The sequence below is a fragment of the Erpetoichthys calabaricus genome, chromosome 6, assembly GCF_900747795.2.
Source record: "Erpetoichthys calabaricus chromosome 6, fErpCal1.3, whole genome shotgun sequence".
In the NCBI taxonomy this organism is placed as follows: Eukaryota; Metazoa; Chordata; class Cladistia; order Polypteriformes; family Polypteridae; genus Erpetoichthys; species Erpetoichthys calabaricus.
In genome coordinates, this window is record NC_041399.2 from 152,317,060 (window position 1) to 152,332,178 (window position 15,119).

Genomic DNA, 15,119 nt, shown 5'->3' on the forward strand with positions numbered 1-15,119 from the left:
ATCCCTATAGTAATGCAGGATGAGTCTGCAGACTACAGAAGTAGGAACAGATGGGTCACAGTCATATGTAAACACAAGAGTATAGATACATACTGCTTGGGGTATCAACTCCCAAAGTTGGAGTGTGCAACTGTTTTCAGTATCTTGCAAAGCTGAACATTGACTCTATCCCTAACTGTCAGTCAGGTCAGGTCAGGTTGGAGAGCATGCACTGTTGCAGCGTGTTGCCGCACCCACCACATAACGAAATAACTCTGGATCCTGGTTGGCAACCTCCCAGGCAGACACGCAGTCTAGTACCACCCTCTGGAAATGACCATCTATCTGCCACAACCAGGTGTTACGTTGACATCCCCTTTGCCTGGTCCAGCCACTTGGGTCCTCAACAGTGAGGATCCTGCGAACTGTATCACCCACAGGGAATTGTGCCATATGGCCAAAGTGCCATTACTGATACTCCCTCACAATAGAGGTAATATCCCTCATTTGGGACTCAAAGTAAAACCTCCGGTACCCACGGATTCTCCAAAGAGACATAGTACTGAAGAAGTCCAGTCTTAATCTCAGGTCAATGGATAACATCCATGTTCCGCAACGATATAGCAAGACAGGAAGCACCAGGACTCTAAAGACTTGGACCTTCGTCCTTTTGCATAAATATGGGGAGTGCCATATATCCCTTTCCAGCAACCTCATGACATCCCCCATGCTTTCCCAATTCATCTGCTGACTACAAAGGAAAAGTCACCAGACACAGGAATGTCACTGATGAGGTAAGTTAACCTCTTGACCAGGTCGACACTCTCTCTGCAGACAGACACACTGCTAATTTCTGTGCCTAAGAGGTCATTAAAGGCCTGGATCTTGGTTTTTATCCAGGATACTCGCAAGCCCAAACACTCAGACTCCTTCCTCATTCTCTCGATCAGAGCCTCCATTGACTCAGCAAAGATCACAGCGTCGTCAGCAAAGTCAATATCAGTGAATCTTTCTTCACCAACAGATGCCCCACAGCCACTGGAGACCACAATCTTGCCCAACACCCAGTCCATGCAAGTCCTGAACAGAGTAGGAGTATGAACAAACCCCTGACGAACCCCAGAATCAACTGGGGAAAACACAGAGGTTCTGCCTCCACTCTGCACTGCACTCACAGTACCAGTGTACAGGCCAGACATGATATCCAGCAACCTTGAGGGGTTCCTGCAAAGTCTCAGGATGTCCCACAGGGCAGCTCAATCAACGGAGTCAAACGCTTAATGAAAATCGACAAAAGGCTGCAAAAAAACTCTGCCAATATTCACATTTGCATTCTATGAGAGTCCTCACTGCCAGGATGCAGTCAATGGTAGACTTCTTAGGCATAAAACCAGACTGCTCTGGTCACCACCTGTGCAGTCTCAGTGAGATTGGGTGGTTCACAACTAATTGGAGGATCAGCCTCAAGAAGCATGGACCCAGAATTATCCAAGATCATATCAATACTGTTACTTTGAGCAACACTTCAAGGTGCCTTTTTTACACATGGATAGGAAGTCTGTTTTTTGTGTGCTTGAGGTGAGTAGTGGGATGCCTGCATGCACTTTCAGAGCAAATATCAAATCCTCTAACGCTTCTCATCTCAAAAATCTTGCAGTAGTGCACCCCACTGGTATTCCCACATTTTCCATTCATTCATAACCAGAAGTGAAGGTTTGGAAAAGTTGCTGCAATTTCCAGTGTAACAGAGATTCATCATAATTCATCCATAAAGCATCAAAGGGATATGCTGCCAGTTCCTTATATGTGTTTAATAAAACATTAAACCTTGGTAAAGAGTTATACTGAGTCAGCATCACCATCCATCCCCCATACACTACCATGCTTCACTGTAGGGATGGTATTGGCCTGGTGATGAGTGGTGCCTGGTTTCCTCCAAACGTGATGCCTGGCATTCACACCAAAGAGTTCAATCTTTGTCTCATCAGACCAGAGAATTTTCTTTCTCATGGTCTGAGAGTCCATACAGGTCTGATTGGTGGATTGCTGCAGAGATGGTTGTCCTTCTGGAAGGTTCTCCTCTCTCCACAGAGGACCTCTGGAGCTCTGACAGAGTAACCATTGGGTTCTTGGTCACCTCCCTGACTAAGGCCCTTCTCTCCTGATCGCTCAGTTTAGATGGCCGGCCAGCTCTAGGAAGAGTCCTGGTGGTTTCGAACTTCTTCCACTTACGGATGATGGAGGCCACAGTGCTCATTGGGACCTTCAAAGCAGCAGAAATTTTTTCTGTAACCTTCCCCAGATTTGTGCCTCAAGAGACAATCCTGTTTCGTAGGTCTACAGACAATTCCTTTGACTTCAAGCTTGGTTTGTGCTCTGACATGAACCGTCAACTGTGGGACCTTATATAGACAGGTGGGTGCCTTTCCAAATCATGTCCAATCAACTGAATTTACCACAGGTGGACTCCAATTAAGCTGCAGAAAACATCTCAAGGATGATCAGGGGAAACAGGATGCACCTGAGCTCAATTTTGAGCTTCATGGCAAAGGCTGTAAATACTTATGTACATGTGCTTTCTCAATTTTTTTTTTTTTAATAAATTTGCAAAAACCTCAAGTAAACTTTTTTCACGTTGTCATTATGGGGTGTTGTGTGTAAAATTCTGAGGAAACAAATGAATTTAATCCATTTTGGAATAAGGCAGTAACTTAACAAAATGTGGAACAAGTGATGCGCTGTGAATACTTTCCAGATGCACTGTATACCCTCTTTTGTGGGCTGCATTTAAAACATGAAAATGTTCAAGTCATTAGAACTGGTAATAGTTTGGCAGAATCCAGAACCCACACTCTTCTGTCCATTCCCAAATAATCTATGGAAGAACACTCAAATGCTAGTGGTAGAAATTGCACTTACTCTTACATAAAGTCAATCTGCGTTATTAAAAGGACACAGCAGTTAAAGGCAGTATACAATTGGGAGTGAATACACAAAAATCGGCACTTCATTTGCTTATATATGCTGAATCCATTTGTTCTTTCGGTTGATTCCAGGTGTCCATCTCTGTTACCCGACTATGGTATGTGCCAAATTTTTTTTTCAGTGTCCCAGTTGGGCATGGTTGATTCAATTGTCAAGAAGTGAAAGCTATATCAAACCTCTGAGACACTGTCTAGAAATGGTTGTGCCTCAAAGCCCTCTGCACAAGCAAGAAGAAGAGACAAACAATAAAGCCATCATTCAAGCATATCAGGAGCTATCACGAGTTATGTCGGTAGCTAGTCTGTATGGGAGAGTGGTACTCAAAAATAAAGCATGCTTGGAGTTTACCAAAAAGCAAGAGAGTGATTCAGTTGTGATGTGAGAGAAGGTCTAGCAATTAAATTAGACTAAAATAGAGCTGTGTGGTATACATTTAACACTGAACATGGTCATGATTTCATTTATTTTCAGAAACTGCTATATATCAGCAGGGAAATTAAATCTGATTAAAACAAAAGAAAGGATGAATGGTGGAAAAAAAGCAAATACTGTAAAAAAAACAGTTTCAGTCTATTTCAAAAATAAATACAGCTTTCAGTATGTGACAGTTCATCTTTCAGTAGGATCATGTTCCCAATCACAAGGCTAAAGTAACCTTGAATTACCTCAACAACAAAAAGATGAATGACACCTAGTCAAATCCTTTATCTCGATTCAATTGAGAATCTGTGACACCATTTTAAAACTGAGGTGTACTAGCATCGCCTGACTAATCTGAACATCTTGTAACAAATCTGTCTTGAAGAATGGGCCAATATCTGTCCTAAACAGTATGCCAAGCTGATGCATGCTTGCCCTGAAAGACATAAAAGTTGTTATTGCTGCCAAATATTATATATACCTTCCTACAGTGTAAAGTCACAAGTAGACTGCAGAGCTTCCCTTGTACATATAGAAAATACAGCGACTGCAAAAGTGCAACGTGCATTCTTTCTCTGATGTAGAACCCTCATCATCATCTGAGTTGACCTCTGTTATAGGACGTCTTTATGTGAAAGTAGCAGTGTCAGATCAGGGGAAGTGTGAACGCGACTGAGAGAATAAAACTGAAAAAGAAAAAAAAAAACAAAGCAAATTTTTACAAGTATCATAAATTTACACTGGCTGTTACAGAGTCAAGTCAAATGTATGTTTTTATTCTAAAATAGTAAGAATAAGAGCAGCTCACTTCTCAAAACGGAGTTGTTTGGGGTTGAACCCATGAAGTTTTGATTACCAGTCAACAGTTGTTGCCGTTGCGCCACCAAAGCGATCGTATCAAAGGGGTGTCAATGTCGCACCCTAATGCGGGTTCTTTTTCTGCAGTTATACTGTATTCTTGAATAGAAGTGCACTTGTTCTGTTATATTTGTACCTTTTGTGAAAGTGTTTACTTGATATTTGGACTTCAGGCTTCACACATTACACACTTCATGTCTACATTTTTTAAATTATTACTAAAACATGAAAAACGTTTCTGTTTTAACGATGTGTTTACATAGATTGTAGACAGGGAACACACGTGAAATGCATGTGTTCCAAATAACAATATAGTATTTATAAAAGGTGTCATTTTGCTTGACTTCTCACTCTGTACAACTGTAAGCAACTGGCATGCAAGTAAACAGACTTGAGCCGAGAAAACTGTGTGGCGATGGGGGGATGTGATTGCAGGCTGCTTGCTGCTTATCGACACATTTATAAGACAAAAGACGCTGACGGAGAGGTGCAAAGGGATTTACGGTGGGATGGATGTATGAGTTTTTTCATAGGCTTTGGTAATTCTAGTGATAATACTTGATGATACTTCACACTAAATAAGAAAAATAAACAAACACATAGCATAGACTATGGAAAGAGCATGAAGGGACATGGCATAAGAAAAAACTTCAAGAACACCGCATTGTTCGAATTGTCTGTGAGCTAGAAAAGGCAAATAATGCAAGGCTTGTCTAATCTGGGGAAAAATAAAGAAGTTGATTTTTTTTACAAAACTGAACTGAAACCTTTGGAATATACTTTATACCAAAATCCATTAAATATTAATTTCAGAAATAGGTAATTGGTGGATGGAATGCAAGAAAAGAAACATTAAAGAGTTTTGGTATTCTACCACAAGGCAAGGCAATTAATAGCAACTAACTAATAGGAACAGGTTCATCCTGTTGGTCTTTATCTTAATTGACAAGTGATGAGAAAATCATGAAAAGAGGCATTCTGACGTAGTGCTGGCATTTCAAGACTCATTCAGCAATGTGTTGTTGAGGTAAGTCCCAGTGTTAAATTAGGACAGTTCTTAAAAATTAAGTCATCTTGAAATCAAAACCTGCAATGTTTAAATTTAACATTTTACATTATTGAACCAAAAAATTATTATGTTAAATATATTGCTTATTTATTTACAATGTTTTGACTTATTTACATATATATTTTTCTTATTTGCCATTTTATTTAACTTTTCCATGAGTGTATTCCACACCTTAACTTGCATCAGTTTCTTTTGCTAAATTATAAGTACCTCAACCTTACTGTTGCAGTGCATTTTATTCTTATTGATCAGAAAAATACATTCTGTTACATTAGTTATCATTATTTCTTGGTACCGAGTTATTCTGTGGTTTTACTTTATTTATTTTATTCCTATTAAAAAATGGAGAACACCCTGTGTAAGTTAGTTATTGCTTACATTTGCCTTAGCACAAATCTTCTGTACACATTGTGACATTAGCTTTATGTGAAATTATAAGGCTTTCTTAGTTAGAGACAAACCATTACTGTGATCACCATTATACCTTGAATGACTGTACAAATAATTGTTTTTAATGGAATTTAAAACAAATGTCTATATTGTGATAGAATTTATTTTCATTTAATTGTTCACATTATAAATTTATGTGCTAATTGTTCCAAATGTTTACATTATTTTAAACTGTGATAGCTATATGTGTCTGTCTGTTTGCATAAGTAACATGGTACCCAGTGAATCGATTCTTTTGAACTTTGACCCACATATTCTTCAAAGATATTTGTTGGAAAAGTTTACGTTGACTTCCCAAGAAGAGTACACTATATACATTTTTGAAATTACAAAATCTCCCATTGAAACGCATTAGTGAATTTGCAAACTCATCTTATTTTTAAAACAAACATTCTTTGTGACTCCAATTATAGATTAGTTTACTGTTTTAAATTTACCTTGTCTCTTTGAATATTTTATATATTTTGCTCTGTTACTCATAGTGGGGATCAAGTTAGTCAATTGCTGGGAGAGGCGCATGCAAGCTGCATCTCTGGTACACCAGGTCATTTCTTCTGATGCTTGAAGTAATTTAACTTTAATAAAAAAAAAATGCAGATATCACTTTTTCTATTAAAAAAATAGAATTATGTAAGCGTTGCTCTGTAAGCATACAGTGAATAAGCATGCGCTCATTATTTATTGTACATTACACTAATAACAAACTCATGGCTACAGTATCTGCTCATTATGATTCAGTGTTTCACTATCATTACAGTTTTTTCAGCAAAGCTCCAGACATGCTGTCTGTCATGGCTGGAAGCATCCAGCAATTTTATTTTGAGACTTCAACCTATATTAACTCCTCAGATTTGTCTTTCAAGAATATTATGTTTTAAAAATTTGAAGTACAAATAGTCATAGTCCCTGCACAACAAACAATATTAAATTTAACAGGAAATCAATCTGTGTCATTTTTACATCATTTAGACTCTGTTCTCTATGAAAGCTACTCAACCACCACAAACTTATCTGGGCTACTTTTTGACAGCATAATATTGTAATGTACTGTTGAAAAGTGTGTGTTTAATGTTTAATAACACATTATTGCATTTTGTTATCACTATTTTTCATTGTGTCTCCATGTTGAAAAATATTTGATAAACAGATTGGTGAAAACTAACACTTTGACATAAATGTAAAAAAAAATATTTATTTAATATTTATTTAAATAAATAAGTAAAATGCTCCACCTTGAAGTTAGCTAGCTAAGTCCCTGAATGCATCTGCTGAATGTCACCTCCATGCCTGTGTTTTCTAAGTTTTTTTTTTTTTTTTTTTTTCTTTGCAGGAGAAGCGACTGCTAATAATTGTTAGTAACTGCCAATACCTGGAAAAGCATACTTTTATTAATTTGGTTGAGCACTTTGAAAAGCATGGTTTTCCAGGGTCTGAGAAAATCTCCCGGGTGAGTAAAAGGAAGGTGATATACAATAGATTAATAAATTACGTGGATGGATTTCTTTATAGTTATCATTTTGTATGTCATTCGGGTTATACTTATCAACTAAATACATACAATTTTAGTCGCTGACTGAACTCAATTTTCTCATGATAATGTGACAGTTCAAGGCTTCCAGTATAATCAAAAATGCAAATAATAAGTTTGCTCTGATGTTGTTTGTTACTTTATCCTGCACATAAGTTGAAGCAAATAGTTAAAGTCAACGCTTGCTTTTTTATTGTTGAAATTTCCATAATGAGCAATAAGATACCCCGCATATATACTCTTGTTTTATATTTATTTTTGATATTTCCCTATGTAGACTATATGTCATCAACCCATTTCAAAATGTTAAAAGTATATTTTTAGGGAATTCTTACTTTAATTTTGAAATTCTATTGAAGTCATTGTTTGGTCTGTATTAATAACAAAAGTAGCGGAAATAGAACTGAAAGTTTTTTCATGAACATACAACATTTAACCAAGCATACTATTAACATTAAATACTGAACCGTTTTAGCAGCATCTCATATCATTCACTTAACACTAGAATTACCAAAGCCTACGAAAAAACCTGTAAATCCGGCCCACCTTAAATCCCTTCGCACCTCTCCCTCAGCGTCTTTTGTCAAGTAAATATGCCAATCAAGACAAGCAACAAGCAGCCTACTATTCCATCCCCACACTGCCACAGAATGTCCACAAAGTTCTCCCAGCTCATGCCTTGATAATCTGGGAGTGAAGTGCTAGAGTTTTAGAGTGGAAATAATAGATCGTTATTTGGAACACATGTATTTCATGTGTGTTCCGTTTCTACAATAATCTGTGTAAACACATTGTTAAAACAGAAACGTTTTTCTTATTTTAGTAATAAATAACAAAATGTAGTCATAAACTATATAATGTGTGAAGCCTGAAGTCCAAAGATCAAATAAACACTTTCACAAAAGGTTCAAGGATGGCGCAGCGGTAAGAATTGCTGACTTGTAATCAAGAGTCCCCCAGTTCGATCCTAACTGCCTTCTATATTTACCGTTTTCAGTAGTGAGCTGCTCTTATTGTTAATATTATACAGTAAACACATACATTTGGTTTGCGTCTGTAACAGCCGGTGTACATTTATAGTACTTGTAAAAGTTAGTGTTTTTTTTTTTACCCTGTCACGATCACGATACATACTACCGCCTTAGGGATCTGGCGCTGTTAGTTTTTATTTGAAACTAGAAATAACTGTAGATGTGAGTGGTGTTTTGAGGCAGTGGAACTGGACATTCTCTGATCTGGATGGATAAAAGCTGATACACAAACGCTGGTGAATCTGCCTTCTTCGTATCTCACCGTCACTTGATTTTTTTTTTATTCAGTTTTATTGTGTTCCTGCTCACGCTGAATTAGTATATGTATGTATAAATAATATGTTATTTGGAATTATTAATTTTATGACCTGAATAGTACATTTCGGAAAACATTGTGGCGCTGATGCAATATTATTCATATTCATTTGCGTAACATATTGCAGTTGTAATCAGTGACCGTGTGTCCCCCGCCCCCCATCTTGCTAGTCCCCACATGTTGCTGTATGGTGGTGTTTGTTTTGTACTCCAGGACATGCAGAGGAAAGAATAATACAGAGAGGTCAGTTAAGCGCTATATGCAATCATCAGATTCAAATGTTAACAGTTCACACACACACAAGGACCGTCCTTCTTACATTTACGACATGTGTACCTGTTGCAATGTACACTTCTCTCTATGCTGTGGTTTCTATTACACACCTGAAAGAAAGAGACAATATATATGACATTTTGAAGAAATCCTTTTATGACCTGAATAGTACCAAATCAGAAAACATCATTGCGCTAATGCAATATTATTTGAAAACGAACAGCATCAGATCAGCTGTAAATGTATGGTATTTGTAAAAGTTAGCTTTTTTTCAGTTGTATTCTCTCAGTCATGTTGATGCTCTCCCTTGCCCCCCAAACCCCCCCTTCTGATCTGACTCTCACTAACAGTGCCAGTATAAATTCACACCCGATCTGACGAGGTTCATTTTCAAATAATATTGCATTACTGCGACGATGTTTTCTGATTGGTACTATTCAGGTCATAAAATGATTTCTTCAAAATGTCACATATGTTTGTCTTTCTTTTTTGCCCAGTGCTGTGTTGACATCGTGCACCAGAAGGCATGAGCTTATTCAGTGTAAGAAGGAGCATGCTGCTGGCCAGTTGCTTGTACTACAACAAGCTTGACCTGACGGCGATCAACATGCATGTACTGTACAAGGCATGCACGTGGTCCACTGAGAGTAGAAGAGTGATCATGGCTCACCTTGCAGAGGAACTTCATCGTCGCTTCTTTATAAGAAAAGGCGATGGATGAAACAAAACAGGATGCAACATCAACAAGCTTCTGTTCCAAGACCGCCGCTTCCCCAGCCCCTTCATTGTAATAGTAACACAGCACAGAGAAAGCGTGTAAATTGCAAACAGGTACACATGTTGTAAAGTAGAAAGGACGGTCCTTGGGTGTGTGTATGAACTGTTAACATTTGAACCTGATGATTGCATATAGTGTGGAACTGACCTCTCTGTACTACTCTTTTCTCTGCATGTCCTGGAGTACAAAAGAAACAGCACTGTTCACCAAAACATGGAGACTGCACGGGCAATATCGAAAAAAAACCAAAAAAAAAAACCACAGTCTCTGATTACAAGCCTAAGAAGGTATGTGAATGAATATGAATAATATGAATAATGTTGCATCCGTGCTGCAATGTTTTCCGAAATGTACTATACAGGTCATAAAATGAATAATTCCAAATATCATATATACCTATGTCTCTGTGTTTTTTTTGTCAGTGCGGCTTTGACATAATTGATCATAAGGTGCATACTAATTCAGCGTGAGCAGGGATACTCAATAAAACTGAATAAAAAAAAGCAAGTGGCTGTGAGATACGAAGAAGGCAGATTCACCAGCGTTTGTGTGTCAGCTTTTATTCCTCCAGATCAGAGAATTTCCAGTTCCATTGTCTCAAAACACCACTCACATCTACAGTTACTCCCAGTTTTAGATAAAAAGTACCCGTGTCAGATCTGGGGTGAGGGTGGGGTAGTTGGGGTGTTGTATCGTGGAAAAAAAACGCTAACTTTTACAAGTCCTATACATTTACACCGGCTGTTACAGACACAAATCAAATTTATGTTTTTATCGTATAATATTAACAATAAGCGCAGCTTATTCAAAACAGTAAATTTACCAGCGAGCTGGTTTTGAACTCAAGACCTCTGGATTATAAGTCGGCAGTTCTAACCACAGCACCACGGAAGCTGTCTTATTGTACTTGCACCTGTTGTGAAAGTGTTTATTTGATCTTTGGCCATTGGCCTTCATAGATTAGACAGTTCATGTCTACATTTTGTTATTTATTATTAAAACATGAAAAACGTTTCTGTATTAACAATGTGTTTACATACATTTTTGTAGATACAAAACACACATCAAATTATTGCCCCTTACAATTCTGGGTAGCTCACTCCCAGATAATCAATCAAGGCAGGAACTGGGAAAACTTCTTGTCTGTTCTGAAGCGGTGGGGGGATGGTATAGCAGGTTTGCTGCTTGGGTTTATCGACACATTTAGAAGACAAAAGATGCTGATGGAGAGGTGCAAAGGGATTTAAGGTGGGCCAGATTTACGAGTTTTTTCGTTGACTCTGGTAATTCTAGTGTTAAGTAGAATACTAATTTGGTATGTGATTTAGATGCATAAGGGGTTAATAAATATACTGACAACCTGCCCAAACACTAGTTTGGTCAAAATTAAAATTACAAAAACTGTTTTCATTTTTCCCATAGATGTCAGGCCAAAAAAAAAAAAAAGAATTCAAACAAATTACATAACTCATTTGAACTTTCTTATTTCAGGAGCTATTTATTTTTCCTGGTATGCAGTTTAGTGAACCAGAACAGGAAGATTATATCCAGCCAATACTTTCAGTCTATTCTAAGCTGTTTAATGCCTTTATCGACTAGCTTTTAAACTTACCTTTTCTTCTATTAATGTTTCCACCACTGACTCTAGACTATCACTTTCACAGAGAACTTCCATAAATCCATTCTTATAACTTCTTCTGTATTTGAAACTCTGTGTTAGTTCTCCTCAAAATAATTGTTTCATCCGCGGTGGTCTTCTAACTAGTTCCTCTTCTGGTTCACCGAATTTAACACACACCTTACAGTACTCTTACACTTCACTGAACCGTATGCCAAGAAAACCTTATGGGGCTCTATAATAAGAACTGGACTACAACGGAAAATAATAATAGTAATAATCTGTTTTAATGAATGAATACAGAATGGGGCTCTGTACTGTTGAAATAAGAGTCAGGGAATAAAATAAAAGTAATTTATTCAAACAAGTTCTTAATCCGTTTGAACTGATTTTTTTTGTTTTTTGCTTGACACCTATGGGGCTCCGTAAATTTCTAATTTTCAGAATTTTTGTTTGTATTTTAGTTTAAGTTAAGGAAATTATTTTTTTGTTAATGACATATATCATTTTAGTTTTCTGTAACAGGAATAACACTGGCACCATATGTTGCCTGGATAGTTCTTGAACTCCAAATAGTTTAAATTGGACTTCGCAGATTCAGAAATAAATTGATGAATCTGTATTTCATGTAGCACGCTTGAAAGATTATATGACTAATAGAGCTAGTTTTTCCATTTATGTTTTCTTTCTTTCTTTCTTTCTTTCTTTCTTTCTTTCTTTCTTTCTTTCTTTCTTTCTTTCTTTCTTTCTTTCTTTCTTTCTTTCTTTCTTTCTTTCTTTCTTGTTATTATAGGTCAGCATAGAGTCTATACGAGACTTGGATCAGCGACTCTTTGAGACTTACATTGAACTTAAAGCCGATCCCATTGTTGGATCTTTGGAGCCGGGAATTTATGCTGGTTATTTTGACTGGAAAGACTGTGCACCACCAACAGGTAATGTTTTCTTTTTTTTAGTAATGAATAGCATAATGTGTTGTAACTTTTTCATTTCACTTAGCTATGTTTTAGCATCCTTATTTTTTCTGAATGTTTTAAGGGTAGCTAGAGGTTGTGTCATAATTTGCACTCCAGCCACCATAAAAAACCTCACACTGTTCCATTCCATCTGAAGTAGTGTGGTGCTGCTGTGTCGCCCATTGCATGGCTACACTCTGGTCCTAATCTGGGTTCCTGAGTTGATATGTCATGTGGTGGGTGCATTGGTAATTGGTAGTGGCTAACTGTTAAAAAAAATAAATAAATAGACTTATTAAGGAAGTTTGTCTTGGCAAATAAAAAATAAATATAAAAAATAGTAAAATTGCATTAAAATAATAAATATAAAAATATAACCTATTTCAAAACATTTTTGAAGAAAATTGCAGAGCTGTAATTGTATTTTTAATACATTTAGAACATGTTCTGTTTTATTTTGTGGTATTTCTTCAAAAAATGATAAGTAATTTGCTATTTTAAGAAAAAAATCAAATAGTGAATTTGAATGGATGTGTTTTAAGAGCAAAATGGAAAATATTTATGTACGATTTATTGTAAATGTCATTTTATAGTCTATTGAAATACATTATAAAGATTTACATGGAAAAGTAAGAAGCAAAAAAGCTTTTTACACTTTAATACAAGTATTTCCTTATATATTAAGACATTTAGTGTAGTAGTATAGGATGTATGCTAGACCACTTTTTTAACAGTGAAAAATGTGAATATTGCGTTACAGCTAACTTACCTGCTAACCAGAATATAATGAAGAACATACTAATTCACAATTTCAATAAGTAGGTGAAATGTTATTGCCAGTTTTGAACTAGTGTTACCAAAAACTGATACTGTCCGTTTTACATAATATTGGAACAGACTTTCAGTTCAGATATTCCATAGGATTAAATTATATCAGTGAGTTAACACTGATATAATGGCTACATGTGAATTGCCTAGTTGGATCATGTGACAGGAGTGTTTTAATAGGTGAAAAGAGAACCCAATTATATGTAGTCAGTTTCCTTATATTAAATGAATTGTACCAGGCCTTAAATATTTCAAAGACTAAAATCTTTGTTAGGGTGGGTCGCAACTGGAGCACACTGTGGTTTCATAATATTTGGACAAACCCTAAACTGATTTTCGTTGCTGGCATGTGATTAATCCCTGAAGAAAATAAAGAAAGAAGGATGTTCAGCCTGAAGAGTGCCTCTGTGAAGCCAAGTGCATTGCATCCTGGAATTTGTAAGACTGACCGTAAAGGGCTGATATAGGTTTCCTGGTCAGTGCATAAAGTCCAGGGACAGGAGAGAATCAAGAGCAAAAGCAAAGTACATTCATTGACACGTGCATTAAGATGTGTTGTGTTCCGATGGCCCTTGATTGTGTCATTGTAATAGTGATGGATCACATAGACATCATTTGGAGACAGTCACATACTGAATCATATTTAACAAGAGTGAAAATGCAAATGCATTTTCTATCCTCATACAACAATTGTAAGACACTAGGGGTCGCTGTTGCCTCTTTAACCCCAGTAGACAGACACTCGGGACACAAAGTAAAAGTAATAAGAAGCATTTTAATTATTTTCTTCTCAATAATTGTGCCAAAGCACCACAGCCACAATATCACAGGCAAGTGAAACACCAAGCACAATAATAAACACAAATTTCTCTCTCTCTCTATCTATCTATCTTCTCCTCCACACCTCCCAGCAAGCTTTGTTCACCTCCACCTGACTCTGGCACTCTTGCTGGGTCTTCAACAGTCCTTCATATAGTTCTTGACCTGGAAATGCTTCTGTCCTTCTGACCACGTGACTTGCTAGCACTTTTCTGCAGCCCAGAAGTACTTCGGGGCTTCCATCCCTGTGACTTGGGAGTACTTCCGGGCTATGCAGAAAGTAGAAATCCCCAGGTCCTCCTGCAGCGTCTCCTGGTGGCACCCATGGTACCCAGCAGGGCTGTGAAGCTGAACTCCAGATCCCATGGTGCCCTGCAGGAATCCGGGGCACCGCTATGCTGCAGGGAAATCACCATCTACCGTCCCGGGGAGGCAATGGTCCAGAGTAGCTGCCTTCCCCCATTCTTCCATTCTTTGGGCGTCCCGGCTGGGTTAAGCTGCCAGCTGTCCATCACACAATCCAGTCAGATTAAACATAACTAATTATTATTATGATTAATTATCACTTGTAAAATGTTTTGGTGTTTCATTAACATTCTAGTCTTTTGAAGAAACAATCAAAAAGAAGTAAACAAATGTGTCAAAATAACGCAATTTTTTCTTGCATGTGCTGAAAGTTGTTGTAAATCAGTTGTTTTTGCTATGTGATATAATCTTAAATGTCTTATCAGATTTGCAGTGCCAAACATCCTTGCTTCAGTTCCATCATGGTGGACTTTTTCCCTGACACGTTGCACTTACCTTCACACACTTTTAAGTTATTTCCACACTTCCTTAGTAGCAACAGTGGGTTCTTTCAGAATTTTTTAAACCCTTCATGTTTCTGTCCCAGCTACATGTTCAAGTCACTCCGATTACAACACAGGGATGTTTCCATAGAGCTAAAGGATATGTTATGTGCACAAACAGCTCACACATCCTAGTATGGCAGCCAGTTGATACACTATTTTTTAAATTGCTTTACCCACATAAAGGAAAGTCAGAAAGTGAAGTATGCCTTTGAGCAGCTTATATATTTTTTTAAATCATAAAACCTACTAGCAGTTAGCAAGTTACAAACCAATGTTCTGTTTCCACATAATAAACAAAAACCAGCCAGATCTATACAACTGCTGAAAAACTGGTGTATCACTTATGTTGATTGACATTGT

The 15,119-nt window shown here is 37.2% G+C and overlaps 1 protein-coding gene across 2 annotated transcripts in view; it reads left to right on the forward strand.

The window, feature by feature from the left end:
• exoc2 (exocyst complex component 2) overlaps positions 1-15,119 on the forward strand; it is a 340,160-nt gene that overhangs the window by 248,626 nt on the left and 76,415 nt on the right. For both annotated transcript variants that reach the window (XM_028803998.2, XM_028803999.2), the window contains exons 22-23: positions 7,092-7,208; positions 12,099-12,240. In XM_028803998.2, coding sequence (XP_028659831.1) covers positions 7,092-7,208; positions 12,099-12,240 — 259 coding nt within the window. The remainder of the gene's footprint in view (positions 1-7,091; positions 7,209-12,098; positions 12,241-15,119) is intronic.